Below are 27696 nucleotides of genomic sequence, written 5' to 3' on the forward strand. Positions count from 1 at the left end.
CTCGCTGTGTCTCTGTCAAAAAAATAAAATCTTAAAAAAAAAAAAAAATAACTGCCCATGTAGGAGCTGGGATTAAAAACACAAAATACGTTTTCTTTTAGCTAAATGAACATTTAGGCACTAGGGTATGAAGTTCCAAAAAAAAGGGGGAAATAATACCCAAGAGTTTGGTAACAGAACAGTTCTAATTTTCTAGTACTACTCAAGGGTTTGAGTAAGGAATAAATGAGTACTCATATGTCCCTGTCATACAGGGCTTAGGCTTCAGATTTAAGAATTAAAAATAAATTGCTCTCTTGGAACTATAAGCCCAAAGGAGAAATGATTAGCCAGTGTTTGTGTGTATGTGTGTGTGCACGCACGTGGGACAAGAAAGGCACATGCTTCTATCTACTTATAATATGGGCTCTGATTTCCTTAAATATCCTCGTTTTTTTTTTAATATCCTTAAGTTTTTTTTAAATTTTTTTATTAATAGATTTTAGTTTATTTATTTGACAGAGACACAGTGAGAGAGGAAACACAAGCAGGGGGAGTGGGAGAGGGAGAAGCAGGCTTCCCGCAGAGCAGGGAGCCTGATGCGGGGCTCGATCCTAGGACCCTGGGATCATGACCTGAGCCGAAGGCAGACGCTTAACGACTGAGCCACCCAGGCGCCCCTATCCTCAAGTTTTTAAATCTTTTTCAACTCTCCAAATACTGTCATTGGTTAAAGTACATGTTAGACACTAAGTTTGATCAATACTGACTATATTTAATATTCTGCCTAAGTTTACCTTCTAGGCAGATGAAATGACCTTTGCAAGAATTTTACCTAGAATGCAAGTACGATTTCATTTCAGCTAAAATTTAATGTTTTACATTTGAGCTCATTAAATATACCCGTCAGGTGTTAAATGCACCTGTGTTTGAAAACACCTGGCTTTGGCTGTATCCATGTATGGAGGGAAGCTTTTTTCCCATGTGTGTGTATGGGTAGATCTCACTGGAAAGTCTAATTTTCCCAATCTATACCTTATCCAAAACAGAATACTAAGAAGGTGATTTGATGTTTGCCCTTTAATAACTTGTTATACTGCCTAGGAGGTAACATGTGTAGTTGAGGAAACAAGCAGAGAAAGTAAAAATATAGATGAGACGTCAGACTTACAGGCTCCATAGATATGAATGCCAGGTATTATGTTAGTGATGGGACTACTCCCAACATGGGGCCTGCAGGTAGAGGAGGGGTTGCTTAAGGCTCCCTGAGCTCTTAGGCTACAGGTCAAGCTAGAGGGACATGCAGCTTTTCTGTCAGCAATAAGATAGATACATAGCAGTAGAGTTACAGTGTATGTGTGTGGGCAGAGAATTGTTACTCTAGAAACATAATTTAATTCAGTTAAGTTTTATTGAATATCTATTTCATGCAAGGTTCTGTGCTTGGCTGAGGAGAAGATATGAAAATGGGAAAATTGGAAAGCCTGGAAAAGACAAAGGTAGAAGGAAGTTTTGACAGATCACACATCTATGCATCCACACACATACATATTCATGTATAAAGTCCTGTCTTCCCTCGTCCTAGTTAGCCTTTCTTGTCCCTGCTGTGATACACCACATTCTAGACTTTTTTCAAGCTCAAGGTCGAGGCTCCTTTCCTTTTTGTAGGCTTCCCTGACTGCCTTGTTCTGAATCCCCACCACACTAAAGTCTGGGCTTGATGACTGAGTGCTCTGCTCCATTACATCTTGCCCTGGGTGATTCTCCAGCAGTAGTAGTGCGATGCTACAGACACTGAGATGCTTCTTTTTTTTTTTTTTTTTTAAAGATTTTTATTTATTTATTTGACAGAGAGAGACAGTGAGAGAGGGAACACAAGCAGGGGGAGTGGGAGAGGGAGAAGCAGGCTTCCCACCGAGTAGGGAGCCCGATGTGGGGCTCGATCCCAGGACCCTGGGATTATGACCTGAGCCGAAGGCAGACGCTTAACCGACTGAGCCACCCAGGCGCCCCGACAGTGAGATGCTTCTTGAGGTGAGGGGCTGTAACAGCTTCTCTAAATCCCTCCAGGCAAAAACATCAGCCTGCTATTTTCCTTGAGAGTAAGGACTGATTTTATACTAATCTGTATTCTGAAAACACATGAATCTTCAAATAATAGAGATACCACAGATGTAGATTTTAATAACCAAGACAACCAAAATCCAAAATAAAAGAAATACTATTTATTTGTAAGACTTGAGAATTTTATTTGGATCATTTTGAGAGGAAACCAAGCAAAAGCAGGGAAGACAGATCTTAGAAAAAAGGAAAGCAAAATTAACAAAATGTAAAACCTTAAGATTTCTTGCAGAAACTTCAAGGAGTCAATCTAATCTGAGTTTAAGATGACCAAATTATAAGCACTTTCTGTTAAGCCATTTATCTAATTTTAGTTTTTTTTTTTTAAAGATTGTATTTATTTGAAAGAGAGAAAGAGAGCGAGCGAGCACGAGCAGGGGGAGGGGCAGAGGCAGAGGGAGAAGCAGACTCCTCCCTGATCAAGGAGCCCAGTGTGGGGCTCGATCCCAGGAACCTAGGATCATGACCTGAGCCGAAGGCAGATGCTTAACTGACTGAGCCACCCAGGTGCCCCTAATTTTAGTTTCTAAGAGCTGTTCAAAAAATAATCACATAACTATGGCAACAATCTATATAGAAAGCAGGTTTATGCCAGATGCAAGAACATCCCTAGAAGTAGTTTTCATGAAAAATGCATAAAAACACTTCTGGCTTCATTCATTTCACAAGATCACAAAGAATGCAGCTCTAGGGAGCTGGGAAAGGCGGGCACTGAGCTAGGCTGTGGAGAAGCTATGGGTCGCATGGAGTCACTTCACTTTTCAGGGATGTTAGCTCCCTTCCCCGTGAAACAAAAAGACTGAACTAGATGAGCTTAGAGCCCTCCCCCCCTTTCAGGCCTAAAATCCAATGATCTTAAGGTCCAAATGATTTAGAAAAGCATCGCTGAACAAAGAGCTACTAATTTATTCATTATCAAGCACTTCCCTTTCCAGGAACTATGCTGAAATATCTTAAAACATTATTTTATTTAATTTCCTCAATAATCCTATGAGGTAAGAACCTTATCTAACAGATAACAAAACCTCAGAGAGTTAAGTACCATGTCCAATGTTACGGAGTTAGAAAGTGGTGAACCCAAGATTTAAGTTCAAATTTGTCAGACTCCAAAACTGCACTCTTAACCCCTACACTGCCCTGCTTCTCTAAAAATCTTATTACAGGGCCTCCTAGAAAGAACACTGGACTGGGAATGGAGTAATCTGGGTTCTTCCTGTTCCTGTTATATTTCTAGCTAAGTCACTCCAGGTATCTGACTTGACATCAAAGGACCTGAACCAGCCTCATCTACAAATCATACAAATCAGGAAGTTGGCAGGATGGCTGTGAGGTCCTCCTGCACAGCCTCCATATCTTATCACTTAGAAAAGCAATGCTTAAGCACTAAAACCAGAGCTCCTCTGAAAACGGGGATTTTCCCCCTGTCTTTGTATGGTATTTAGCCCAGGGCTTAGCACACCGAAGGGAATATTTCTATTGAGTGTTAGGCCACAGTTATGGAAAAGTATGTCTCATCCAGCTGAGCCATCTTCATTTCATACTTTCTAAAGGTCCAAGACTACAGATCCTGCACAGGGCTCCTAGCACTGCAGTGCTGCCTTTAAATTATACTGACTCCAGGATGCATCTTGTCACTCTGGCCCCTGGTCGTTTGGTGGCTGCACTACTGAGGGACAGAAAACCAGTGACAACCAACAAACAGTACCCGATGTTAGAAACCAGGCTTTTCTTTACTTTTTTGGTAAATCAAAATAGTTTCCATCTTTATCCTTTGCTAGAGCAATTCTTCTCCCAGGAATTTACCCTATTGAAAAAATTGGGACAGTGTACAAAGTTGGCATATACAAGATGTTTCACTGCAGGGGTATTTTAACAGGGAAAAAGAGGAAATAGGCCAATTGTGCATGAAGAAGATAAGCATTAAACAAATTATGGTATATCCTTAGATTTAGATAAATTATGCTATATCCTTATGATGGAATACTCTGTAGCTCTTCAAAAGGATGATATTTTCATTAGATTGACTCCTCCACAATATAAATGCTGAAAGAGTGAAAACAGTTTCTGCAAGACAGCACATATAGTATGATCTCATATATGTAAAATGAGAAGACTGGAATGATGTTCACTAGCTACTGATGACTGTCTTTTGATATTGGGAGTGCCTGGGCTTTCTCTTTTATATCTTGCTAAATTTGAATTTTCTACAGTGAGCATGTGTTTATTCTTTTTTTTTTTTTTTTAAGATTTTATTTATTTATTTGAGAGAGAGTGAGGGAGAGAGAGAGCACAAGCCCTGGGGGAGAGGCAGAGGGAGAGAGAGAAGCGGACCCCCTGCTCCGATGCAGGGTTCAATCCCAGGATCCTGGGGTCATGAGCTGAGCCGAAGGCAGACACTTAACCAATTGAGCCACCCAGGCACCACTGTTTTGTTTTTTTTTTTAAACAGAAAAAGTAAATACAACAACCAGGCAAATGGTACCAAAAATATGGTACAAGGAAAAACAACTTCTCAGAGCAAATGCTTGTAACAGTGCTAAATGTTTTAACAAAAAAGTGAAAGTAAAACTAATTTAAGGTTTTAAGAACTGAAAAACTTAACAGCTACTATACTATGAGGCTGCATTTCAACTACAGGACAGATAAAAAACAGTCTTTGCCTTCCTTCCAAACAGCACAGTTACTAGGGCACTCTGGTTTTCAGAAGAAAACACTTGATCATGCCAAGTAATTTCATAGGTTGTACCCATTTTGAAATACACTCATTTTCAACACGGTCACACAAATATTTCTGGATACATATTAAACTCTTAAAGTCCAGAAAGGGGTTTAATAATCAGCCATTAGGAGAAACCACTCTTGTAATCTAAGTTCTTCAAGAAATACAGCATTGTAGTTGAAAAATGGCTTCCACTGTGGGTGCTGGGTGGGGTAGGAGGGGCGTGATTGTGCCGTTGTAAACTGCTAGATAAAATGAGGAACAGCAAACCTGTTAAGTGGTCATTTTTCAGCTGTTAATGATTGTTAAACATTAGCAAGGAGACTGAAGTAAGGCCAGAGACCAGTTTAAAGGGAATCACTGATTCAGAATAACTGCTGTTTTATAAAGTCACAAAATGTTCTTCCTTTCACTCTCAGATGAAAACTGTACCACCAAAACCCAAAAACTCAAACCTAAACTACTTAGAAATTTAAATATGAAATGAAACTCAATCCAAAAGTGAAACCCGAGAAGGATATTATGCTCAATAATATGGCTTGTCCTTTGCGTAGAAAATAAATGAAATAGGAGGGAAATATCCCTGTGCTGGCACTCTGCCAATTATCTCAACAGAAGATTTGCCTTGAGATGAACCCTGATATGTTATTTTAAATCTTGGCACAGGAAGGCATATTACCCTTTAAATGATTATCTCAAATCTCAAAACTTACATTTAAATATGGAAAGTGAGGAATCCGAAAGATGGCAGGGAGAAACTGAGTGCATGAAGATCAAAGAAAAGATGGAGTCAAATGAACATAATTGAAATTCACACAAATCCTGAGAAGATTTCAACTTTTATTTGTTAAAAGACCAGAAAACTGAAGTTTAGAAAGACTAGCTGATTTGCCTAAGCTCATATACCTAAACCTGAAATGCTTTCTATATAAAAGAGCTGCTTTCCTTTACAAAAAAAAAGCCTCACCAAAAAAAAAAAAAAAAAAAAGACCAGTGGCCTAGTCCTTCAGTTTTTCCACCTGTCTAATTTCTTTTTTTTAAAGCACAAAGTTGTTAGATTCCATTCAGTTAAGTAATGCTTTGGAAGCTTGTATGAAAAATTTTAATAACCATACTTATCAAGCCAAAAAGATGCATTCATACTTAGGAGTCAATATATTATTGTCTTTTCTCTTTCTTCCTATCCAAACTCTACCAATAAGTTTCCCTCAAGAAAATCTCCATGAAGCTTCCATGGACAAATCCAATTCAGGGGGAGCTCTTCAAATCAATAAGGCTGTTTCTGCCTGTCCCATATTGGAACTTTTTCTTTCTTTCTTTTTTTTTTTAAGTAGCCTCCACCCTGGGCATGGAGCCCAACATAGGGCTTGAACTCACAACCCTGAGATCAAGACCTGAGCTGAGATCAACAGCTGGACACTTAACCAACTGAGCCACGCAGGCGCCCCCCATATTGGGACTTTTAAATGGCTATGTTCAGTGGTCACCTCACTGACCTCAACCTCTAACTGCTTTATGCTTCTGTACATATTCCATACAATGTGCTCTGTTGTTTCTAACAGCTGAGGATAATTATCTCTTATACCTGATCATCAATATTCAAAGAAAATAATCACACCAAATCTATTCGGACATGTTTTAATACTCCTAGGATGACAGATCTGACTGTGCCTCTGGGTCATCATATGAACAATTACCAAGGTAGCCAACAGAAATTTTTTAAGTGACATGGTATAGTAAATAGTGATAATTTATCTCCTTCTCTGTTGGTTACCCTCAGCCTGACCCTTACCCCTGTAGCCCTGTATTCATATGCCCACTACTCTCCAGCTAATCCTAGGATGGCTGGAGTCCTTTAAAATACCACCACACACAGATATCATTTTTAGTTTCCTCATTCCTTCCCACTTACAGCCCTCACTCAAACACCTACAGCTCTATTTCTGCTCTCTCCGAGGTTTTTTAGGGGACTGATCTGTTAATTTATGATAATTAAAGACAATGAGTCTGACATCATCACTCCCGTGGTTAGTCATATTTCCCTGGGGTTTCTTGCAGATGCAGTGACAAAAGGAACCAGATCCCTGAAGTGGGAACTTCATGGGACACAACGGGCTGTTAGTTTGATTTTAGAACAAAACCACAAAACTGTGTGGTGCTTGAAAAGAGAAGAACAGAGGCTCTCAATATCTTGGAAGACATTCTAGGGAGGCAGAGCACTCTGCTGAGAATTTACTTCAGAATATGTTCCAGTCTCTTCCACATGAACGTGAGGGACCACTTGTCTAACCAAACTGCCTGCAAACAATCAAGCTTGAGGAACACTTACTCTGCACAAATTGCAGAGGACACTGTTACCACTGGGTGCCTATTATAACGACAACTAAGGAAGCTTAAGGGATACCCATGATGACCCACACTTGCATTCCAACAATGTCAGCCCCTGGGCACGAAGCTATAGGACCAATCCACTTGGGATGACTGCTGCCCATGCTGGATATTTTGTTCCTGTAGGTGCTCCTGATCATTTTAGCAGTGCTCACCCTTTTACCTCGGTGTACTGCTTCTACAGCACTCTTTTGCTGGTAGCAAGCACTACTGATGGACTCTTATAAAAAGCCTTGTTAGTTTTTTAATTTAAGGTTTACACTTCTTTATGCACACATCTTTCACAATCATATGCAATGTACAACTGCCCATTTCCACCCTGATCACAGAGTGGGACCATCTCCTCAGGAGAGGGCTGTTTTAAGAGGTAAGGTGGCTACAATACTGTGAGAAAAAGCACTGCAATACCTATATTAAACAATATTTCCAACAGGAAAATGTGTTCTAAGTTGAAGGTAATTTCATTTTTTTAAATTTAGGGCCCACTATATTTAAATCCAGTCCTATAAAGCCAACTGACAAAATTGCTTGTGAAATGTTATATAAAGTTATACTGCTTTATTCATCCTTTTGAACTTGAGTATCCACATTGGGCCAGACACTAAGCTCAGTGATGGGTTTACTTAAGAGTTCTGAATAAGAAAATGTACTCAGGGTAAACCTTCTGAACCTGATGGTTCCATGTGATACAGCACCATATGGTTTTCTGCCTTTGTAATTTATAGGCTCTGGCCCTTACTTACCCTACTGGTCCTAGTCCTTACTTGTTTTTGGCAGGGAATATGCAGAATCCCTTTTTCTCTAGGGCACAGTCTCCTATTTCTCCACCATATTAAAGTGGTGAGCCACTTCACAAAGTTCTAAGCCCTTCAGAGCTCATCGTTTTACCAGTAGGAAGAGTCCAAAGAAAAACTGGTCCATTAAGTCAACTTTTATTTAGGCATCAATATCATAAGACATTCTCATTCTACAATTAGAGAATACCAATACTAAGAGAACAGAGCACTGGTTACATATAAACAACTTTCAGTAATCACTAAGCACTTGAAAACTTTAAAAACAGGTACAGGTGGGGAAAGGGAGGCTTAACAAGCTTTATAAAAGGACCATAACAAGAATTATATAATTTCAATTTGATAGAGCAACCCAAGACTTTTTTCTATTAATACTCAGGAAAGAAAATTAAGATTTTCTTTATCATTTTTCAGTCAGCAATTAATACAAATATTTGCCTCCTCTCACCAAGGACATCCAAGGAAAAATCTAAAGACAATAGTTTTTAGGGATACTGTCTTAATTCTGGATAATTTGATTAAGTAATACTGCTTCAATTGCCCCCTTTGAAGGAGATCAATTCTGAAAATGATAAATTTTTGGCTAGTACAGGACATACAAATGGGTCCCACTTAATGAAGGTCAATTCTGAATTTCTGAATTCTGAATTCTAAGTTCAAGAATTTTAAAGTAATTCCTGTATAGTACTTTTCATTAAGCAATCTATTTGAATCGAATAATGAAATAATGTTCACTTAGGCAGATTCAAGATAAATAATAATGAAATCAGCCTTCTCATTTTATTAGAATAATGATTTATCAACTTATATTAAAATATTATATACAAAAAATAGTAATGGGTGAAAGTTCCTCAAGATAAAGTTTTATAGTAAAAAGAAGGGAGGGCCTGGTACTTCTAACAGACACATTTAATAAACATTGAAGTGGGATTCTAATGGTGTTAGCTTCAGGGCATAAGAGATAATTGATAGAATGAGGATATTTTTATTGGTAGTTATTTCCTCAATTATTTGAATTTTTCCATTGAAAGTCTAAAAATTTGTGGATGACTATACAAAAGAGCAGTTAAGTATGTATGGGCCACTGATAAGAGCAAATAAGAATTCTGAAGTTACAGTCATCATTTCCAGGCTTGTGGAGAATACGTGTTTCTTTTCAACTGTCCAATAAAAAAAAGAATCAAGCAAAGTGTTAGGACTACAGACCAAAATAGAGTGCTAAGAGTCATTCCACGTTTGCCATATACTACAAACAATGCTTACTGTCTCCTAAATGAAATCAGGGTTCTCCTATCCCTTTGTACATCAAAATAGCCACCTCCTTTATTTTAATATAAAATATTTTCTACCAAAATGTAGCTTAATTGCCTTTTTAAAAAACTGAAGTATAGTTGACACACAACGTGACACTAGTTTCAGGTGTACAACATTCGACAAGTTTGTATGTCATGCTCTCCTCGTAAGTGTAGCTAGGTTTTTTGCTTTTAACCGTAAACCAATACCATAGTTAGGCTTTGGAAAACAAGAGGGGATTATGATCAACACCCGAAAGCTGCAATTCATAGAATTATAAAGTCCTATGATTTCAATTTTTGCTTGGAAAAAAACACCATATTTATAAATTTCCTGCTCTTGAATCAAAAGGATCCTGAAAAGTCAAAAAGCACTGAAATTAAACAGGCACTGGTATGTCAAGACTCTTAACCTTACCTGGTGTGAAACAGATGGGTAGGTGTATCAGTCTCTTAAGCACAATGCCATTGTGCTTATTGGAGTGTACTGCATAGGCCAGGAAGCCTTGTGGTACCTGCCGGACACCCAGTCTTTACTGAGAAAGGAAGCCAGATGTCTTTGTAAGAAGATCAGCTTATATTCTGGAGACAGAGGAATGGGCCAGACACAGATGGATGAGCTGAGAGCAGCCCAACAGGGACAGTCCAAATATGATGGTGTTTAACCAATCCAATTCTGATCCTCCATACTTGGAGAGGTCTTTTTGCTACCTGACAGCATATCTGTTCTATGAATCATGGTGTTAAGTATTACAGTAAGCAGGAGGAGCCTTCTTTGGTAAGACCTCCTTCGCTACCAAAATAGAGGAGGAACTACTGCTTTGTAGGACCTGCCAAGACCAGTGCCTCTAATAGTTGTGGCAGGGCCAGGTGTGGTCTTCTTCCTGGACCAGACTGAAGCAACTACTAAAACTCGGCATATAGCTAACACTTTGGCTAATGTGTATTTCTGTTACTGTCTACTCAGACAATTAGATGGGATTTCTTTTCAGCTGGCAGGGAAAACAAAATGATTTCATGGTCTGACCCCAAGGATCTCCTGACTCTCTGTATGCTGTAATCTAAGCTGCAGGAGCCTTGGTCTATCTCACTTTACCAAAGGTAGTCACACACGGTCTCGTATATTGATGCCCATAATACTGATCAGGTCTGGGGAACAGGACATGGTAAGACAAGTGCTTGACAGAAGTTGATCCTAGAATACAGTGGTGGTCACTACAAAGTTCCTAGCTGTCTACAGGTGTAGAGCAGGGGTTGGCAAACTATGGCCTACACACCAACTCTAGCCCACTGCTGTTTTGTAAATAATGTTTTATTGGAACACAGCCATGCCCATTTGTTCATGTATGAAAAAAAAAACGGAAAATATTTATTTTCTGGTCTTTTACAGAAAAAAAGTTTGTCAAGTTCTGACCTACAGTAGGTTGGTACAGCTCCTTAGAAACAAAGGATACACCTTGCTGCCCCAACTATCTCCCACATATTATAGATGGCATATCCTGTGATTGAGTGTTCCATTTAAATACTTTAACTGGGTAAACCAAAAATCCCCGCCAGTTGCAAGTAAAAGCTAGAGCAGGAGACAGCTTTCTAAATGGGACAGGCTACAGTAAAATGGCTTGGCTGCTTAGATTACTTTGTGATCCTGGGGCATGAGGATACTGACCAGGATGCTGCTTATAGGGGCGCCTGGGTGGCTCAGTCGTTAAGCATCTGCCTCAGCTCAGGTCATGATCCCAGGGTCCTGGGATCGAGCCCCGCATCGGGCTCCCTGCTCCGCGGGAAGCCTGCTTCTCCCTCTCCCACTCCCCCTGCTTGTGTTCCCTCTCTTGCTGTCTCTCTGTCAAATAAATAAATAAAATCTTAAAAAAAAAAAAAAAAGGGCGCCTGGGTGGCTCAGTCGGTTAAGCGACTGCCTTCAGCTCAGGTCATGATCCCGGGGTCCTGGGATCGAGTCCCGCATCAGGCTCCCTGCTCTGCGGGGAGCCTGCTTCTCCCTCTCCCACTCCCCCTGCTTGTGTTCCCTCTCTCACTGTGTCTCTCTCTGTCAAATAAATAAATAAAAAATCTTTAAAAAAAAAAAAAAAAAAAGGATGCTGCTTATAGTTTGGATCATGTTCCAGTATGACCACAGAGCATGATCCTGGGATTCTGGAGCTAGGTCAACCTTCTTTAAGCAGGTATCATTTTTTTCAGGAAATAGCTCCTGGCTGGCCACTAGGTCTTGACAGACAGCAAATGTCTGACATCAAGGAAAACCAGGTAACCATACCATTAACACATTTTGAACAGTTTTACCTAATCTACCAAATCACAAATAGCATGCCTTCGACCAATAATTTGGTATTTAAACATAGCCCTGGGCTTACAGAGGTTTCAAACGCACAGAATACCCAAATGAGCTAATTACAACCCTTTCCTAGGAGGCCTTCTCCGTCAACCAGGGTTCTGTCTCCATAGAGGTGGTCCGTATAAATCAGCTGATAAATTTGAGAGACCTGAGCTTGGTTCATTTATGACAGTACTAGCCAACAGTAGACTGCTAAAGCATTATAGTCCCTTCAGAAATGGTACCTGAAGGACAATTCAGAAGAAACCTTCTGATCTGGCAGAATCTTAAGTAGTTCCTTTTATTTTCCATTATGCCCTTCAGGAGGGAAAGGCTAAGGTCAGTTTTTATCAATTCTTGACAGTAGCTAATGGTTTACCTAGATGGATGTAGACCTGAAATAAGTAACAATGTAAGATTATTGACAAAAAGATTTGAGGAAGGATAATGTAGATGACCCTTTAGAAAGGACACAAATTTGTATCCCATATGAATTCTTACCAGAGTACCCACAACTTCAGCAAAGTCTCTTAATAATTTTAATCACATGGATAGGACTGCATCTCTATCTTCCCTCTCCAATCTGAGGCTTGCTCAGTGGGTTTATGAGTGACCACAGGGGCAGTGATAGAAGCTGCATAAGCCAGCAGCTTTGGAAGCTAATGTACTTCCTCTCCCTAAGGTCAAGCGGCTATCCACTACTGGACAGCACCCATTTTGTCAGGAATATGGACCAATCCTAAGCCCTTGATTTGTTACCAAACCTTGGGGAACCAGTTAGTTACCTAATGCCAGGCTAACTGCACTGGGACCCCTCCACTGTTAAAGGGACAATGCCCTGCTCTCATTGGAATTGATACTGATTCTAGACTTGGATTGATCTTCACTATGTTTTGCACTCTTGACAACATCACTATATGCGTTTTTACAAATGCTTTGTTCATCACCTCTACAGTATTACATAAAACAGCTCCAAAGAAATGAGTATCAGATAAGTATCCTGAAGTCAAGAGGATGCTTCACTCATCAGGTATCTATCATCAACCAAAAATGGGCCAACAAAATGATAAAATAGACCATTATATGCTTAGATTCAATACCAGTTATAGGTGATATCTTTTATGACTGTGGTATTGGCAGAAATAACACAGAAATACATACAGAACTAGCAAAATACAATATTATCTCTTCCATAGCCAAAACACATAGGTCTAAGAAACAAGGGGTAGAAATGTGAGTGTACTCTCTTCTCAAGGTTTTAACTAATAATCTATTAAGAAAAATTGTGTTTCTAGACCTAAGACTCAGGCTTTGCTGGCCCAAATGGCATAACATATACCAGAAAACACATTAAAATTGGCGATCATTTCTAGATGGTTGAGTTAAAGGTAACTTTATCTTTTTTCTTTCTTATTTTCTTGGTTTTCCAAATTTTCTAGAATTACTATGTATTATTTTACATTAAAACATAACTACTGGGGCGCCTGGGTGGCTCAGTCGTTAAGCGTCTGCCTTTGGCTCAGGTCATGATCCCAGGGTCCTGGGATCAAGCCCCACATCAGGCTCCCTGCTCCGTGGGAAGCCTGCTTCTCCCTCTCCCACTCCCCCCGCTGTGTTCCCTCTCTCGCTATGTCTCTCTCTGTCAAATAAATAAAATAAAATCTTTGAAAAAAAAATGTTTAAAAAAAAAAAACAAAAAAACATAACTACTAAAAAAAAAACCCCACATACAGCTCCAGAATATTTTCACTGAAGATTACACATAAGGAAAGCAAGGAGTTGCTAACAAAATGAGATAAGATAGGAGAACTAGTTTTCCATTTTCTCTGATAGTGATTACTATGCAGTGCTCCAGAGCAATTATGGAAACATTTAAAATCTGACTAAGCTTCAATTTCCTTATTTGTTAAACAAAGAGAACTGTGTATCTCAAAAGATACATGAAAGAACAAATAAACTGCAACTTCTCTAAAGGCATGAGCTATTATTACTAATGGCAGGTGAGTGTATATGTGCTCAAGGCTTTCAAAGGCAAAAACAAAAATTAGTTACCTTTGGGTTAAAATATCTACAAGACTGTGGCTGGGAGCCTCCAAATAGGGCTATGCGATAGTCATGTTTCTTTCTTCTGGGCCTCGTGCCTTCTACCAACTCCTCTCGATCCTCTGGAGACAGCAGATGATACCTCATTCCACCTGTAGAAAAACACATGGCAACTTTTCAAGAACTTCAGGCACTTTAATGCTTTGAAGAGGAAATAACCAAATATCATAGTGCTTTTATTTCTGTAACTTTTTCTACTATCCCTCTATAGCATTTAAGCAAAGAGTGAGGGGGGAAGAGGCAGGAAAATGTGTAAGGATCTGAGTCCCAACCAATTTGTTATTCTTAGCAATCACTTTTATGCTAAGAATGCCCCATCCACTTATTACATACCAGTGAATTATCTGGCTCTTCAAACAATGGCTGCCAAAATAATAATGACTGAAATTCAGATCTCCTAACCTAGCAGTTCTCAATCTTACCTGTACATGAGAATCACCTAGGATATCTCTGAAACTACTACAGACCTATCAAATAAAAAATTCTGTTGGTTGGTCCAGGTACTAGTACTGACACTTAAAATGTGGTTCAAAGGCCAGCAGCTTCGCATCTGGGAGTTTGTTAGAACTACTGAACCTCAGAATCTACATATTTAACAAAATCCCAAGGTAATTTAGATGCACATAAAACTTTGAGAAGTAGATGCCTTAGATGATTTTTTTTTTTGAAGATTTATTTATTTGAGAGAGAGAGGGGGATCAAGTGGAGGAGTTAAGCGACCAACTCCTGGTTCTGGCTCAGGTCTTGATCTCAGGGTTGTGAGATCAAGCCCAGCATCCGACTCCACGCTCAGCATGGAGTCTGCTGGAGATTCTTTCTTCTTTCTCCCTCTGATCCTCCAGCTTGTGCTCTCTCTCCCTCTAAAATAAATAAATAAATCTTTAAAAAAGGAAAAAAAAAAGGGCCCCAAATGGGGACCCAAGGCAAAAAACACAGAAGCCATGAAAAAAAATTCAGACTTAACTACATAAAATTTTAAGTTAAATTGCTGCATGGCAGAAAAAAAAAAAGACAATGACAAACTAGGAAAATATTTATTAATCATATAACAGACCAATTGGAAAGATACCCAATTAATAAAATTAAAACCAGTTACTAAAAGAAATTCCATTAAGTAACAGAACACAGTTCACAGAAAAAGAACTACAAACAACTCTTAAACATATGAAACGATGCTCAAGTGTTCTAGAGAAATACAAATTAAATCATACTTTTTCACTTATCAGATTGGCCATGATCAAACTGTCTGGGACACAGAGTATAATATAGGTGTGGGGAAACACATGCTGATTCCTACACGTTGCTGGTGGGGATGTGGGCAAGTACAAACTATATGCAGAGCAATATATTATGATCTCCCCAAAATTACAAATGCACACACTCTTTAGTCAGTAATTCTTCTAGGAGTTTATCAACGTAAAGTTCAGTCAGGGAAGTGGTTAAAAATTACTGTATATTCATACAATGGAATATTATACGTGGCTTTTAAGAAAAGTGAAAAAGGGTAGTATATACCCATGAAATGATCTCCAAAAACTAATGTGGGATGAAAAAAAGCAGTATGTAGCCGAATACACAGTATGATGCCATTTGTGTTTTAAAACTTTGTATTTTATACATATAGTTATATACACAATTTATACAAGTATATGTAAGTAAATGCGTATGTAGACTATCTATGGAAGGATATATAAGATAGTAATAGTACCTCCAGCATGAGGGGATGAGGGGGTAGGGAGCAGGGGTATTGGAGAGACTTTCTTTTCACTATATACCCTTTTGTATCTTTGAACTATATATGATGTGTATTACTGATCCAAAAATAAAATAATGTCAACAATTCTTAACACATGCAAAACACTTTGTTCATGAGGCTATATACGTTGGGCCTTTATAAAAGAGAGACAGGTTGGAGAAGTTTGCGAGCGAATGAAAATCAGTATCAGTATTTAGCATTTCCTTCGTTTCGGAGTTTGGGTAAAAGCACTTCGTATTAGACCAGCAGGCAACCTTTGCAGCTAAGGCTCTGGTGCATGATCTAGGTCAGGGGTCTGACTTTTTCTGGAAAGGGCCAGATAGTAAATATTTTAGGCTTTGCAGGCCACATACGGTTTCTGTCACACACTCTCCATTTGTTTGTTTTTATAATCCTTTATAAATGCAAAAACCACTTTTTACTCAGGGCTAGCTACAGCCTGTGGCATGTAGTTTGCTGACCTCCCCTTCAGCCCTCCCACTCCAGGTCTAAGACAGCAGTTCTTAAAATGTGCTTCCCTGACCACCACCAGCAGCAATGGCACCTGAAAACTTGTTAAAAATCCAGATTACTGTACACTACCCCAGACTCCGAAATCAGAAATGCTAGGGTTTGAGAGCTACTGCTCTTAGGAGGGCTCCACAAAGGCCACAAGTGCACTGTGGATACTCCCAACCAGAGAAGACAGGTAGCAAAGAAGGAGAGAGACAGGAGGGAACTGTTTCCAGGCAGGTCACTGGGTAAAAGTGGTAGACTGTGGCCAATGGTGTTGACCCCTGAAGGAAGCATAAGCTGGGGCTTCACTGATAGGCTTTTTCTCTCCAAGGACAGGGTTGGGGACAAACATTCTGACATCTTTCCCTGAGGAGCTCTTTGTTTCTTAGGCTTATTGCTTTAGGAGTTATTCCTTTGAGAGTCAGGTCTTGTCATTTGCAAATTTTGAGTAAGAAGTTGGTCTGGCCCTTTGTGGTGGCTTTGACTGTGTTTTTCATTTTTATTTTATAACTCATTTTCTTTTAGTTATAAAAACTCTATCTTTCTACTGTCTTTCTGTTTTGCTTCCACTCTCAAAAGACAGCTCTAACACAGATGGTAGGGAGGTTAACTAACTGATGACCTTAAGAAGGGAGGCTGGAGGTCTTCTTTCCCCCATTTAGCTCTGCTCAGGTCCCAAAGTCAAGAAGATTCTCAGCTGCTTGTGCCAGTCAAGGAATTTTAGAATAACCTACTGTCTTTATTTAAAAAGAGAAAAGGGAAAAAAAATGTAATAAACAACAGAGTTTCCTGCTCAAGAGCCTTATTGGCTTTCTGGAATCCCTGTACTTGGTTGGATTTCTGGAACAATCCTGCTATCCTGTTTCTAAATCAATTCACAATTCACATAAGAATTAAATACTGCACTTGACTGAGATTGGATAGTTGTCTTTCTTCAGCTTTACAGTATGAAGAAACAGGTGCAGCTCTTTGTCAATGAAACCAGAAATACAACACACGGTTTGGGAATGGAGGCATGACAAAAAACCTCATATTAACATGTATGAAATCCAAAAGGTGAAAGCTGTAATCTAAATGCATCTTTTTGGTCCCCATTTTCATTCATCTCTCTGAACTTAAGAGACTAGGGGCCACCCATGCTCCACTTCTTAAAACTCTCCTTGTACCTTGGTTTTCAAGACACTGGACTTCAGTTCAAGTAGTTTAGTACACTCTTCTTTCCTGGTTCTTTTCCTCCTAGCACTGCTTAAATGTAGGTATTCACAAAAATATGTCCTTGACTTATACCCTCTTCTCTTTTTCCCTTGACATTTTAACTGGATTAAAATATTCCTAGTCTTTTAAAAAATTTTTTATTTTCATTTAACAGAAAGATATTATACCATATACTGTTTTATGCTTTTGCCAATTATGAGAAATTTCTGAATTATTCATTTAAAATATTTTTAGTAAATACAAAGCATTCCATTGTATGAATATATCATGATATTTTTCCAATTTAAGGGACAATATTGGGTCAACATACCTAAAATCACAACAATATTATTAAGTAGTAGGTGTTTAATGAAAATTTTACTTAACTTCCAAATAAGAGGCAAGTGATACAATTTAATAACTAGGACATTCGAACTTAAGGCCACTCTTGAGAAAGATGTCTTAGGCAGGAGGGAAAATGCTCATTTCTCTTTCAATTATTTCCTCAACTTTGTGACTGAAACCAGCTATACCTTAAATGAAATGTCCAGATGAGGTACCAAAAACAACTTAATGGTTCAAAATAGGTTCCAACTACCTTCTATGAGAGGCTTTCTTGCTCATCACATTAATTGAAATCAAACTGCTGGTTCCATTTGTAGATACTGTCTATGTGGTTTTTTGGTTTAAGATGAATGGGAATTCAAGAGCCCAGGAGAGTTAGCAGGAGTCTACTTAACTCAGCACGTTACAGTCAGTACACTGCATATTTCATGCCTTTTTAAAGAATAAGCTAAACTTTACAGGAGTAGGACAGTTCAGACTTTCACAAACACTTCCCGGTACAAAATAACTATAATGCTGGAAAGAATGAACATTAAAACATTGTTTTAGGGGTGCCTGGGTGGCACAGTTGCTTTAGTATCCAACTCTTGGTTTCGGCTCTGTCGTGAGAACAAACCCCACATCAGGCTCTGTGTTCAGTGCAGAGTCTGCTGGAGATTCTCTCTCCCTCTCTTTGCCCCTCCTGCTTGTGCTCTCTCTCTCTAAAATAAATAAATAGGGATGCCTGGGTGGCTCAGTTGGTTAAGCGCCTGCCTTTGGCTCAGGTCATGAGGTTCTGGGATCGAGCCTTGCACTGGGCTCCCTGCTCAGTGGGGAGCCTGCTTCTCCCTCTCCCGCTGCCATTCCCCTGGCTCGTACCCTTTCTTTCTCAAATAAATAAAATCTTGTAAAGAATAAAATAAAATAAATAAATCTTAAAAAGAAAAAAAAAACCCATATTCTTTTTTTTTTTTTTTTGAAAGAGCAAATAAGCATGAGTGGTGGGAGGGGCAGAGGGAACAAGAGAGAACGAGAGAGAGATATCTGAGAAAGAAAATCCTTGAGCAGATTCCCCACTGAGCAGGGAGCTGATGCGGGGCTCGATCCCAGGACCCCGGGATCATGACCTGAGTCAAAGGCAGGCACTTAGCCGACTGAGCCACCCAGGTGCCACTACCCCCCACATTCTTTTAAATGCACAGTTAAGGGGCACCTGGCTGGCTCAGTCAGTAGGGTATGCGACTCTCCTGATTCCTGGGTTTTGAGTTCGAGCCCCACATTATTGGGTAGAGATTACTTAAAACAAAACAAAACAAAATAAAATGGTTAAAGTGGCAAAGTAAATGTACAGCTAAGATCAGAGGGTGAAAAATGAGAAAACTAAGCTCTAGAATGGTAAGCATTAAGAGACCTCTAGAATGGCAAGCACTAATGGTGCTACTCTGAGGGCTTTTGATAATATTGGAAACCTAGAAATTTATCTTACTGGCTATATGAGGGAGAGACAATAAGGTCTTGGATTTATACAAGTAAGATGTTGGAATTGAGATCTTTGTTTAAAGCCAGATCACTTCGATTGTTATACCTTTAATGAAAAGATGAGCTAAAAAAAAAGGGGGCAAAAAACCAAACTGCCTTATGGCAAAAGACATAAATAGTAATTTGCCTATTTAAATTTCAGCTCCAGGTGAGGTAAAGTTTCCTTTAAGAATTTATAATGATGGCCCTGCCCCTGTGCAGGTTTGAGGTTTGAATTTACCTACTTGCAAGTCTAGGGAAACCATAAGTCAAGAAAGATTCAAAGTAGTCTTGGTTTTTAGTGCCCCAGGGCACCTGGCAAAAGCAAACACCATTCTCCTTTTGAGGAGAGCAGGGAAGACCCACAGTAATATATCCCAGGCCTCCCAATATTCTTGGAAATCAAGATAAAAAAAATATAAACTCACAATCCAAAATTACAAAACACATAAGGAATTAAGCCACCAGGAATAAGTCAAAAGAAACAAAAAATAGCAGCATTTGGTCTTTAAAGACTTCAGATATTGGCATCATCAAACACAAAACACAAAATAACTACATTTAAAATGTTTACAGAAATGAAAGAACTGAAAACATGAGCAAAGACCATCAAAAATGACCAGGCTGCTCTGAAAAAATGAAATATTTAGTTAATATTCAAAACTCAAAGGATAAGTTAAACAACTGATCAAAATAGAGACAGATGAAAGAAGAATTAGTGAACTGTAATATAGATTTCAACAATTATCCCAAATGCAACACAAAGAGACAAAGATGAATGAAAAGTTTAGAAATCACAAAGGAAAGACTTGCCAACATTTCTCATTAGAATTCCTGAAGCAGTGGCATTATTTGAAGAAAAATGGCTGAGGATTTTCTAAATGACGAAAAACACAGATCGCTGGATTCAGGAAACAAAACAAATACCAAGAAGGATAAACCAAAGAAATGAATGTCCATACACATTTGGTGTTAAACATCAAAAGTAAAGAAAAGCTCTTGTAAAAAGCCACAGAAAGATTCAGATTGTCTACAAAGAATGACAACTAGACTAACAGCAGGGACCAACAGTAATGATGAAGGCAAGATGAAATACCTTCAAAGTATTCGATCTAGAATTACATGCCTAGTTAACCTTTCATTTAAGAACAGCGTGGGGAAAAAAAAAGACAGTTCAAGATAACTAAAACAATTTACAACAAATAGACTATAAATGTATGAACTTTGTAAAAGATGTTCTCTAGAAATATGGAAAATTATCTCAGAAGGAAGGTCTAAGATACAAGAAGAAATGGTGGGGAAAGAAACTGGCAAACATGAATAAATCTAAACACTCACTATATTTTTTAAAAATTATAAAAAAATTATCATGTCCCATTTGCAAAGTTAAAAAAAGAGAACTAAAGTACAGAACTAAACATATAAATACATAAATTGAATTGAAGTGTCCTAAGAGGGCGCCTGGGTGGCTCAGTCGTTAAGCGTCTGCCTTCGGCTCAGGTCATGATCCCAGGGTTCTGGGATCGAGTCCCACATCAGGCTCCATGCTTGGCGGGAAGCCTGCTTCTCCCTCTCCCACTCCCCCTGCTTATGTTCCCTCTCTCACTGCCTCTCTCTCTGTCAAATAACTAAATAAAATCTTTAAAAATAAATAAAGTGTCCTAAGATCCTTGTTTTCTTCTGGAGGAGGGTAGAAATATTAATGTCTAAGGCACATATATTAAAATAGAAAGGATAACACAGAGTATAAAAGTTCTCAAACAGTAGAAGGAAAAAAATGTAGGCAAAAAAATCTCAACCCAGAAGGAGAGAAGAGAGAAGCATAGAAAAATTGAGATGAACAGAAAGTGCAAAATAAGGTATTAGAAATAATTCAAATAAGTAGTACTTACAATAAATTAAATGGAATATAATTTACCTGCTAAAAGATAATCAGAAAGAGTTTAAAAAAGAAAATTAAGCTATATGCTGTTTTGAAAAAGATCTAACTAAAACATAAGGACACAAAATGTTTGAAAAGACACAAAAGGATGAAGATAAGCCAGGAAAACACTAACCAGATAAAAAGGCAGGTTAGTTATATAAATAGCTAATAAAACAGAAAGGCAACAATCATTATTAGGGAAAAAGTAGATCACTACATGATGATAAAAGGTTCCATTCACTAGGAAGATAACAATTTCTTTTTTTCTTTTTTTAAAGATTTTATTTATTTATTTGACAGAGACACAGCGAGAGAGGGAACACAAGCAGGGGGACTGGGAGAGGGAGAAGCAGGCTTCCCGTGGAGCAGGGAAGCCCGATGCGGGGCTCGATCCCAGGACCCTGGGATCATGACCTGAGCTGAAGGCAGACGCCTAACGACTGAGCCACCCAGGAGCCCCTGAAGATAACATTTCTAAACTCATATTGATAAGCCCTCAAAATATATAAAAGAAAAATTAATAGAATTACAGAAGAAACTGAGAAATCTACTATAGTGGGTGAATATAATACAACTTTGTCAGTAAGTGATAAATTAACTAGACCAAAAAATTAGGTCATAAAAGACACAAATGACAATTTTACAAAAATTGACAACTTTCAATAATTATTAAAGAACTAGTATCTGATCACGATGTTCCTGGACCACACTGCAATTAAGTTAAAAATCTATAACCAAAGGCTGATTTAAAATCTTACTTCTACTAAACTTACTGGTCACAAGAGAAAACATAATGGAAATTACAAAGTATTTTTAAAAGCAAGTTGCAGAAGAATACACACAGTGTACCATTTATGTAGAGTTTAGAAACATGCAAAACAATACCGGATGTTGCATACATATATGGTAACTGTTTAAAGAACTGTATGGTAATCAAACACCATATTCAGGGCTGTTTCAGGTGGAAGAATGGGAGCTGTCATTGGGAGGAGTACACTGGATGCTTCAGCTGTACTGATTTCTCAAGGTGCTACATAAGTTCAGGAATATCTGCATTATTTTTACACCTTTCTGTACAGCTTAAATATGCATACCAAATTTTAGAATAACAACACTATAGCAATATTTGCCAAAATCCTCAAACTCAGGAAAAAAATAATTAACTTTTATAGGTGTTTATTCAAGTTTAAGATTTAGGCAAAGTACTTTCTTAATTATAGATACCTCCTACCCACTCTACTCATATCCACCTATGTACCACACACATATAGCCAACCAGTCAAAACCCAAGTCCACACCACTAGGACTACAGGTATTCCCATTAAAGTAAGGAAAAGACAAGGCTGCCATTACTCACCATTATTAGTTAATTGAACACTGTCATGAAAAAGCCATTTAATGTAATAAGGCAATGTAATAAAATAATAGAGGGGAAAAGCTAAAATTATCATTATTAGCAGATAAAGGAATAAAGCCCTAGAAAAAGAGAAATCAACTGAAAAAGTTTTAAAAGGGATCAGTAATGACTAATATAAAGAAAAAGATACAATTCATAATAGCAACAAAGATATCTAAAAAAAAATGTTTAAGTGTAGAAGTTATAAAAAGAAAATTATAAATTGTCCAGAATATAGAATTTAAACGAGGTAACAATAATTAAAAGGTACTAGAATGAAATGGAAGAGAAACTGATTTTTGTGTATGTATAAATAAGTGGGAATTTAGTTTATGATGTTTCAAATCAGTGGGAAAAGATGAATTATTCAATAATGATACTGGGTCATCTTGCCACTTTTACAGGAAAAAAACCCCTAGATTCTTATTTATTCAAATAAATTTCAGTTGGGTATAAGGTTTAAAATTAAAAAAAAAAAGGAGAAAAGAAGAAATCTATTAAGTGCATGAGAAGAATTTATAAAATTAAAAAAAAATCATCTTGGAATAAGGAAGATATTTCCAACTACACCCTAGAGCCAGATTCAGATTTAACAATATAAAAGAACTTGAGATTGAATGTGCCATTTTAAGACCTTTTTTCCCCCCCTCTTCTCTTAAAAGCCATCCCAGACAACAAGGAAGCAAGAAACAAACACAAACTCTACCTTTGATAATAGAAGATATGTAACCCTAAAACTCAGTTAATGAAGACAGGTAGCAGATAGAATGCTAAACCAAAATGGATGTGGAAGAAGAGGCCAATGAGAAGCAAGCCAAATTATCCTGCAGAACACTGGAAAGAGTCATAATTGGAGATAGGAAGTATCCCAGAAAGTGGGGTGGCGATGAAAACAAGAGAACTGTAAAATTCTGAACCAACAACATTTGAACTGCCAGGTCTCCTACACAGTCAGGTAACCTGCCATGCCTTCTCCACTGTAGGATATATGAGGACTGGTCTTTGGAGATATTCTAGTCTCAAGGAATAACACAGAGAAGGATATGAGCCTGAAGACAAGGATTAAATGAAAGTTTACAGGATCAAAATATTCCCTACCCAGGTTTCAAATGCCTGTACCCAGCTATCTGAGAAAATATCTACAGATACTGACATTTGAGGGCTCCTCAATTAAAAAACTGTGTTACACTGATTACCCTACAGTTCAGCCCAAGAGGTGAGAAGCCCATTCACATATACAGCCTTATCTACTGGTTTTATAATAACTTAAGTCTTACAAATATAACTCACAGATGACACCAAACATTTAAGAAAAGCTTCCAATAGCAACAAAAAGAGAAAAAATTCAAAGGTAATATAGACAATACAGACAAGAAAGCATGAAAGGCACTACAATGCTACTTCAGAATAAGATATTATAGCCATGAAATAAGAAATTAGAGAATAAATAAAAGCTCACAGAAATTAAAAAGAGCTGAAATAAGTGTTGATAGAAAAATTAAGGCTATCTCCCAGAAGATAGAACAAAGAGGGAAAGATGGATAACAAGAGAGACAAGAAAAGATTAGAGACTCAACTGCTGAAGAATCACAATACCAATGATAGAGAACGAAGAAATCCGTTGAAAAGATAGAAAATGCCCAACATAACTTCAAAAAAAAAAAAAGAAAGAGGCACACCAAGTTACATTATTGTGAACTTCCAGAACATCAGGGATATGAAAAAAGATTTTATTTTTTTAAAGATTTATTTATTTGCGGGCGCCTGGGTGGCTCAGTTGGTTAAGCGACTGCCTTCGGCTCAGGTCATGATCCTGGAGTCCCACAATGGAGCCCCGCATTGGGGTCCCTGCTCAGCAGGGAGTCTGCTTCTGCCCTCTGACCCTCCCCCATTTTGTGCACTCTCTCTCAAATAAATAAAATCTTAAATAAATAAATATTTATTTATTTGAGAGAGAGAACGCGTGTGCGCGTGCATGTGCACACACAAGTGGGGGAGGGGCAGAGGGAGATGATCTTCAAGCGGACTCCCGGCTGAGTGCAGAGCCTGGGGCCAGGCTTGATCTCAGATCAGAGCCGGAGATCATGACCTGAGCTGAAATCAAGAGTCAGACACTTACCTGGGCCAAAACCAAGAGTCAGACACTTAACCGACTGAGCCACCCAGGAGCACCCCCAAAGATTTTAAATGCTTACAAAGAGGAATAAAAAATAAAAGGATCAGACCGACATCATATTTCTCAAAAATAACACTAGAAGCTAGTTAATAATGGAGCAATGCCTTCAAAATTCTAACTGAAAATGATTTTCAACATAATTCCATACCCCGTTTAAGAATCCTTCAATGTTTTATAGTAAAATAAAGATATGAGATTCATCAGTCTCCAAATATTTACTATCCTATACACTTTCTCAGGAACCTTTCAGGGGATACATTCCATTCAATAGAGAGAATTATGAAAAGGGAAGACCTGGGTTCCAGGAGACAGTGGGTCTAACTTAGGAGTGAAAGGACATCCCAGGATGGCAGAGAAGGGAAGTCCAAGACAAGTGTGCCTTAGCATCAGAGTGCAAACAGTCCATATAGGAATATGTAGAAGGAAGGCTCTATGAAGGATGTTTCCAGGAAATAAAAGAAAAGCAACAGATTGTCTAATTGTACAATTTTATTAAGGAGCATTTTCCAGAGGGGTTGGGACGTAGCCTGCAAGTCAAGAAAAACTAAGTAAATGAAAAAATATGGCAGCTATTAGTTCCAGGCCAAAAAAAAAAAAAAAGTGATCACAGTACACTATTTGGTTGAATAAAATAAAAAAGGAAACACCAGAAAGGAAGTGCAAGAAAGCTATCACACACAAAAGAAAACAAGGCATAAGTAATTTTTACCCTCTACCACACGTGTCCCTATAAAATAAGGGCTGGGGCTAAGTCTTCTCCAAGTAGACAGCTGACAACCCCAGTGGATTAATTATCTAAAAGAGCTAAGTCTTGAATGTTTCTCCCTGGTGCGGAGTCTGATCCGTTCTAAAGGGTTTAAGCTCAAGAGAAACTGGCTACAGGATCAGGTTATAAATGGACAGCAAGGCAACTTACTTATCACCATCTTAAGGCATTCAGGATTGTCTTGAATAAGTGGTTCAGCTTGTACCGTTTTACTTAAGAAATTCTTTGATATAAGAGGAAACCTGACTTTAGCAAGGATATCAACCATAAATGGCTGGCGATTAGGTTCATCATATTTCAACCATCTGACAGCAGCATCATAAACCTAAGGGGGGAAAACAGCATAGTAAAGTTCTTAGAAGGCAGCAACATTTCCAATTACCTATTTACTCTCATATTGAAGGTTGGGGGAGGATCTCATGAAGACACAACCACTTATTCCCAATATTTTATTCAGCTATTTTCTTTCATTCCCAGACACTTGCCAGTACTTCACAACAGTTTACCCACTGCTCTAATGATTCTTGTAGAGAAATATTTTTAGAACTAATTACTACTATATAATGTAATCACAGGGAGGATATTGAATTTATGATTTTTTGAAACAAAATATAACTTCTTTTCAGAAGGAGCTATGATGTACATTTCTACTGAAAGAAATCTACTGGTCAATGGTAGTTTTAATACATGTTCACTCGGTACCAAGAAAACAGGCTAATTTCCTCAGGGGGCTTCCATCCCAAGAGATATGAAGGTCATCTATGATTTTATTTCAATACGATATTCCTGAATTATGAATTGATAGACTTACCTGTTTTCCAGAAACTTTACGATATAAAAATTCTATATTTAAAAAAATACATTAAAGGATATTTATGTAAGAACTGTTTTCAAAGTAGTACTGTAGCACTCATTTATCTTTACCAAACAAGTCCAAGTTTATCAACACAATTTGATTTATAAATTATTAGGGTTTTTTTTTTTTTTTTTAAAGTAGGCTGCATGCCCAGGGGCCCCTGAGTGGCACCGTCAGTTAAGCATATGACTCTTGGTTGTGAGATAAAGCCCTGAGTTGGCTCTGCGTTTCGTGCAGAGTCTGCGTGAGATTCTCTCCCTCTGCTCTTCCTGCTCGTGCTCTCTCAAATAAATAAATCTTTTTAAAAAAAATAAAGTAGGCTCCACGCCCAACGTGAAGCTTGAGCTCATAGCCCTGAGATCAAGAGTCCCATGAACCAGCCAAGTGCCCCACAAATCATGAGTTTAGACACACTGAAAACACACCTATTATTTCATAAACATACACATCTACCACATACATGTTTGAGCTACTTAAATTGGTTAATTTGGGGTTGGTGTTAATATGGCCTAAGTTCTGATCTCCATATGAATTAATTTTTTATGGGAACTGGCTTATTTTTTTTTAAATAAACTTTTAATTTTGGAAAAGTTTTAGATTTACAGAAAAGTTGCAAAGATAGTGCAGAGTCCTCATATACCCTGCACCCAGTTGTTAAAATGTTACATTAGCATGACACTCTTATCACAACTAATGAATCAATTATTAACTAAAGTCCATACTTCTTTTTTTTTTTTTGTAAAGATTTTATTTATTTATTTATTTATTTGACAGAGAGAGAGAGAGATAGTGAGAGCAGGAACACAAGCAGGGGGAGTAGGAGAGGGAGAAGCAGGCTCCCCGCTGAGCAGGGAGCCCGATGTGGGACTCGATCCCAGGACCCTGGGATCATGACCTGAGCCGAAGGCAGACGCTTAACGACTGAGCCACCCAGGTGCCCCTAAAGTCCATACTTCTAAAACTTTAGTTTTTTTGTCTAATTTTTTTCTCTGTCCCATAATCCCATAAAAGATACCACATCACATTTACCCATTATGTCACCTTAGGATCTTCTAGACTATGACAGTTTCCCAGACTTTCCTTGTTTCTGATCACTTTGACAGTTTTGAGTGCTGGTCAGGTATTCTGTAAAATGTCCTTCAATTTGGGTTTGTCTGATGTTTTTCTCATGATTAGACCAGGATTACAGTTTTTTAGGAGGAAGACCACAGAGTTGCCATGCCATTCTCCTTACATTATATTAAGGGTGCATGATATCAACATGACATCACTCAAAATATTAACCTATAAGTAGTGCTCATCAGGTTTGATGATCTGTAGGTACTGTTTGCCAGGTTTTCTTCAGACTAAAGTTACTTTTAAATTCCCTTTCCATAATGCATATAAGTCAGTTAATTTTGGTCTCAGAACTGAGGATTTTTGTTTGTTTGTTTTTTGTTTTTACCTAGTCAGGTCTTCCAGGTCCAAGTTGTCAACTTGCAGACTAATATAACTTATGACCTGGGGCCATTAAGAAGACCAGACAAAAAATGGCTCAGTGCAAATCTTTTATCTTTAGAACAAAAG

General features: G+C 38.2%; 1 protein-coding gene across 6 annotated transcripts in view; it reads right to left on the reverse strand.

Annotated features, from left to right (window-relative positions):
• KLHL7 (kelch like family member 7) overlaps nt 1–27696 on the reverse strand; it is a 69296-nt gene that overhangs the window by 12404 nt on the left and 29196 nt on the right. For all 6 annotated transcript variants that reach the window (XM_045864578.3, XM_045864577.3, XM_045864580.3 and 3 more), the window contains 2 exons: nt 25425–25599; nt 13675–13817 (listed from right to left, as the gene is read on the reverse strand). In XM_045864578.3, coding sequence (XP_045720534.1) covers nt 13675–13817; nt 25425–25599 — 318 coding nt within the window. The remainder of the gene's footprint in view (nt 1–13674; nt 13818–25424; nt 25600–27696) is intronic.

Source organism: Mirounga angustirostris, unplaced genomic scaffold (assembly GCF_029215605.1).
Source record: "Mirounga angustirostris isolate CCGP_5_RB_7025 unplaced genomic scaffold, mMirAng1.0.hap1 SCAF_12, whole genome shotgun sequence".
Lineage (NCBI taxonomy): Eukaryota > Metazoa > Chordata > Mammalia > Carnivora > Phocidae > Mirounga > Mirounga angustirostris.